At 59.4% G+C, this 5307-nt stretch overlaps 1 protein-coding gene across 1 annotated transcript in view; it reads right to left on the reverse strand.

The window, feature by feature from the left end:
• SLC22A2 (solute carrier family 22 (organic cation transporter), member 2) overlaps positions 1-5307 on the reverse strand; it is a 22562-nt gene that overhangs the window by 8812 nt on the left and 8443 nt on the right. Inside the window, 4 exon segments of the mRNA XM_004695991.2 lie at positions 119-225; positions 1887-2001; positions 3617-3842; positions 4197-4209. Coding sequence (XP_004696048.1) covers positions 119-225; positions 1887-2001; positions 3617-3842; positions 4197-4209 — 461 coding nt within the window.

The raw sequence follows: 5307 nt of genomic DNA on the forward strand, positions 1-5307 counted from the left end.
CCGCTCTGCCCACCTCCTGACCCTGGGGCTGGCTGCTTTGATTTGCTCTTGTCCCCGCCCTTCCTGTGGATGGCAGTGATTGACTTGGGGGGATTTTCCGGGGACAAAGGCCCCTTACCAGTTGTACATCAGGACTAGGGTATGTTTCCGAATCTGAGGGGTCCTGACCAAGTCAAGGAATGAAGGGTTCATCTTCTCCCCAACTTCCTCATCAGGTCGGAGGCTCTAAAGGATGGAGACATCAGGTTGGCTTCGTGCACCTGGCCCTGAGGGACCCCCCAGACCCACCCCTGTGGGTGCATGTGGTGCCCAACACCCTGCTCAGCCCTTCCCCAGCCTCGTTTAACCCTCCGGCTCCCCAGAAGCAGTTCTGTTTCACCCCCTTTCACAGAAGAGCAAGCGGGTCTCAGGCACTCGCAGACAGCAACCCCCCGCCCCTCGCCCCCGGCAGCCTGAGCGCTGAGGGCTGAGGGCTGAGGTGCCTCTACCCCCAGGCTACCCGAGCCCTGGGGAGTGGGGGTCAGTGAGGAGAGTGAGGGGTCTCCTCTGGGGCTCGTGGGCCCGCAGGCTGGCTCAGTCGACTGGCGTCCGCGGGCTTTCACGGGGAGCCGAGTCCAGGCTGGACCTGGGTCTGCACTTTCGCAGTGTCCAGGTGGGCCCTGGGCGCAGACATTGACCTTGAGACTGCTCTAAGTGCGCCAGGTGAGAGTCCAGGTTCCGTCTCCAGGGCGCTGGAAGGAGAACCCTCTGGAAAACGGCCGCTGGCCGCCTTCCCAAAGCGACAGGACGTGCGTGAGAGATGGGGGTCGCGGGGCACCGGCAAGCCCTCGCCGGCCCGCCTGAGCTCTGCGCCCGCCTGCCCCGGTGGGCTTGGGGCCCAGCCCGGGCCCCTGACACCGGCTCCTGAGAACCCAACGTATCCAGGGCCCGGAGCCAGCAAGGCAGCGAGCCCACGGCCCCGAGCCCGACGCCCTCGTGCGGGTCACGCGGGCCGGGTCCGAGTCCTTCTCCGCACAACGCCGCTGGCTTCACCGGAATTTCTAATCAGCGTGGTTTTCTAGGTGCAGCCTCCGTCAGATGGGAGGGGCTTGGCGGAGGGGTGAGGCCTCCTAGCACAGAACACTGAACACAGGGGAACGACCCCCGGCGTCCGGCTCCGCTCGGGCACGGCTGACGGCGTGCTGGGACAGCGGGTGCAGTATCGCACCGTGCTGAGCAGTTACTTATGTCCCAGAAGCAATGGTTTTGCTGGTCTAGGGAAGCTCCCCGGGGAAAGCCTGCCTCCTGATGGCACCGTCACCCAGGCACGCGAGTCACCAAGAATCACGGGCACGAGACACACAGTGACCAGGCGCAGGGGTCACCAGGATGCCCGTTACCAAGGCAGGGGCACAGGCGACCACGGCGTGGCCAGCGCAGCCCCCGGGGTTGAAGCCCCTCGCTCGACCTTAAAGCGGTTTTGGGTTTTCTGGTTCTTTAAAATATCCTGCCCGGGCCCTCCCTGGGGGCGCAGCGGGTTAAAGCACAGCACTGAGAATCTAAAGCCACTTCTGCATGAGTTCGATCCCCGCCTGCCCCGGAGGTGACCACAGGGCGCGGCAGACCTCTCCTGGCCCGCCCGCTGCTTCCCTCAGCAGTGGACTTCGTCGATCTGTCTGTTCTGCTCCCCACTCTGTCTCGGGTGAAGCCTCTCACCGCCCCTGAGCCTCTAGCCTGTACCCCAGTTCTGTATGCACAAATAAATAAATCTTTAAAAAAAAAAATCCTGCCAGGTCCGGGAGCCTGGGAGCCGCAATCCCACGGCCCTGCGGGCCCTTGGAGGGGCGGGGTGGGGCTCCCCAGGCTGCCGTGTCCGTCCTGGCTGGCGGTCAGGCCGGCCCCCTCACCTGGAGCGAGGCCGGCAGAGATGTTCCGTTTTTCTTTGCAATGTGCTTAATGATGCGCAGGGCTTTCGCATTTTTGTTCTGGGAGATCAGCCACCTCGGAGACTCGGGGATGCACCTAGGGCAAAGGGAGGCCGTGAGGGGAGGGCCTGTCTCTCGGGCCACCCACCGCTCTCACGCCCGGGGCCTAGGCAGATTTCTGGGCGCATCTGACATATCTGGGTTCAGTTGGACCCACGGGCCACCACCAGGCGGGGCTGTGGGTCTCCTCTCCCCCAAATGCTGACTCCTGTGTCCAGGAAGCCCCAGGGCTCTGTTAAGAGGGGCAAAGGCAGCGAATGGCAGAGCAGGGGTGGCTGGCGGGCGGCTGGTGGGCCGGCGTTAGGAGGGGACAGGCGGGTGCGCCCCTGGCTTCACAAGGGGGTGAGAGTGGCAGAATGGGTAGAGGTGGGTATGTGCAGGTGGCGGGGAGGACAGGTGTCAGTGGATAATGCTGAGTGCTGACTTGCAGGAGGCAGGGGCTGCCGCTCAGAGGGGGAGCCTCAAAGCCAGGCCGTGGTCAGCTGTAAGCAGCGAGCCGAAGAGCCCGAGGACAGCAGCCAGGGGTCTGTGTCCGGAGAGGACTCTTCGGGCCACTGGTTCAGGCTGGAAGGGAGGAGGAATGTTCTGCCTGGAGTCACGGAGCCGGACGTGAGCCGGGATGTGCATGGGGGAGGCTCTAAAGGAACTCCGGGTGGGTGTTTTGTGGGCGCTCGCTCCCCGGAGAGGGCCACCAAGGACAGTTCCTGGGTAAAGACGTGGCGTGGAACGGACGTGCGGCCTGCTCAGAGGCGGTCCAGCCACTGCTATGCTATGGCCCTGCCGGGCAGGGCAATTCTCCGAGATCACCTGTGGTGTACCAGGCAAGAAAGGATAGATTCTTCATGGGGATAGGAAGAAAGAGGAGCGGATTCTGAGGCTTAAAGGGGCAGAATGGACACCGGAAGATGAGGGGGGGACTAGGGGAGACTAGGGGGATCACTCGCCTTTAGTGGCAGTTGGCAGAATGGCTTCCTGCGGCGGTTTAAATGTTTGGTTCTTAGACAAGACAGCTAGGGGAAGCACAGGGGATGTGTCCAGGTGGAACGAGATAGGGGCCTTGCAGCCTGGGAGAGAATCTGATGACAACACAGCCTCCCTACTGCTTTTTCCCCAAATAAACTAGCACTGGGGGGGTCTGATAGTTCCTGCTATTTTCACTTTTCCCTCAGGCAGGGATGATGAACAGATTCCATTTGCTATGGTAACTGGTTGATTTGTCTGTCTAGGGCACCATATCGGCCTTATCTGGGATTGACTGGAGATGTCTGCTGTGGCATAGACAGGGGAGTGGAAACCAGTGCCTTCTCCCCCGCTGTCGATCCTAAAATACTCGGAAGAGGAAAGAATAGGAACAGCAATATTGTCAGTCTCTTTACAGGGTCCCACAGCCTCTAGAAATTGATTTAAATGCCACATAAATAAAGGGGGAAGCCGAAGGTCTCGGCATAAAACTCTTGAGGCCAAAGTGAAAGGACACTTGAGGCTAAGAGGACAGATATTTACGCCCGAAACACGCAGGTGGGCGACCTGGGCAGCCGGCCGGGACGGTGAAGGAGGCCTGATGGCTGCAGGATGGTGTGAAGTAGGGAGGCGGGCTTGCCGGTGAAATACAAGGTTTCATTGTGTCCCTCTTTTGTTCCAAGTTGACTTACCAGTAGTAGAGCAGGAAGCAGAAGTTGGGCAGCGTGACGGTGAGCTGCAGCCACCTCCAGTGGGGGATGGCGTAGGCCACCCCAGCCAGCACCAGCAGGCCGACGGTGAAGGCAACTTGGTAGAAAATCCCCACCGTCCTCCGGTAGCGCAGCCCGACGAACTCTGTGACTGCACAGGGAGCCCAGGGTCAGTGCAGGCCGGCACGGCCCGAGCCGCTGGGTACCCCTCGGGGGCACCAAGGGCCAGCTCAGCCAGCGCTGTCACCCCCTCGAGCTTTCTCTACAGGGCTTTAAATTTTTTTTTTTTACAGCCTTTATTTATGCTTACAGAGCTCGGGTGCAGGCCAGAGCTGCAGGGGCGGTGAGAGGACTCCCCAGAGACAGAGCGGGGAGCGGAACAGGCCGATCAGCGAAGCACACCGCTGAGGGGAGCAGGGGCGGGTCAGGAGGGGTCTGCCGCGCCCTGGGGGTCACCTCCGGGCCGAGGGTCGAACTCGCACTACAGCGGCCACGGCCAGCTCGCAGTGCTGCGCTCCAACCCGGTGTGCTACCAAGGGGGCCTCTCTACAGGTCTCTGAACATTTAAAAATGTTCTTTGGGGCGCATTTGGTTATCATTATTGCTGTTGTGTCAGCATCAAATCTTCTGATCTCATATTCCATGGAGGGACAGCTGCAAAGTCTTTATCAAAGGGCAATCTTCTTTCAGATACATCTGGGTGCTGACCAAGAGTAATAACACAGTCACACTCCAGGAGATGGTACGCGAATCTAACACGGAGCTCAGGCCGCCCGGGCCCTAGCCTGCGCTTCCTCACAACAGCTTTCTCTCACGCGGTCGGCCCTTCCCTTGGCAGTGCCAGCGCTGCCAGCAGGGCAAGGGTGCAAGACACGAGTTTTAAATTTTCAGAAATTTTGCAAGCAGGCTGTTAAGCCCACTGGCATCTTACATGGCATGAGTATGACTCAGAGTCAGGAAACCCTATGCATCAGGGCATCAGGGCCTTTTACTTTCTTTCTTTCTTTCTTTCTTTTTTTTTTTAAAGATTTATGCATTTATTTATTCATACAGAACTGGGGTACTGGCCAGAGGTGCAGGGGCAGTGAGAGGCTTCACCAGAGACAGAGTGGGGAGCAGCACAGGCAGATCAATGAAGTCCACTGCTGAGGGGAGCAGCGGCTGGTCAGGAGAGGTCTGCCGCGCCCTGTGGTCACCTCTGGGGCTGGGATCAAACTCGCACTGAAGCGGCCTCAGCGAGCTTGCAGGCTGTGTCCTCACCCACTGCGCCACCAGGGAGGGCCCAGGGCCTTTTACTTTCTAAAAGTCAGTTTATCACCACGGCACCCGGTGTAAGGGTCAGCCCAGTCCACGCATGACAGCTTCAGGGCTAGTCACACACAAACTAAGGTTCAAATTCCAGGTATTGTAGGGTCACGGAGCTTGTGCTTTGAATATTCGGTAAACACATTAACACCTTCAACTGTTTATATACCAAAGAGAAATGCACCTTAAAAAGATTTCTATAAATGGCCCTCCCTGGTGGCGCAGAGGGTCAAAGCACAGCACTAAGAAGCTTAAGCCACTTCTGCATGAGTTCGATCCCCGCCTGCCCCAGGGCGCAGCAGACCCCTCCTGACCCACCCCTGCTCCCCTCAGCAGTGCACTTCGTCCATCTGCCTGTTCTGCTCCCC

This window comes from Condylura cristata, unplaced genomic scaffold (genome assembly GCF_000260355.1).
Source record: "Condylura cristata isolate star-nosed mole 26May11 unplaced genomic scaffold, ConCri1.0 scaffold00001, whole genome shotgun sequence".
NCBI classification, from domain to species: Eukaryota; Metazoa; Chordata; class Mammalia; order Eulipotyphla; family Talpidae; genus Condylura; species Condylura cristata.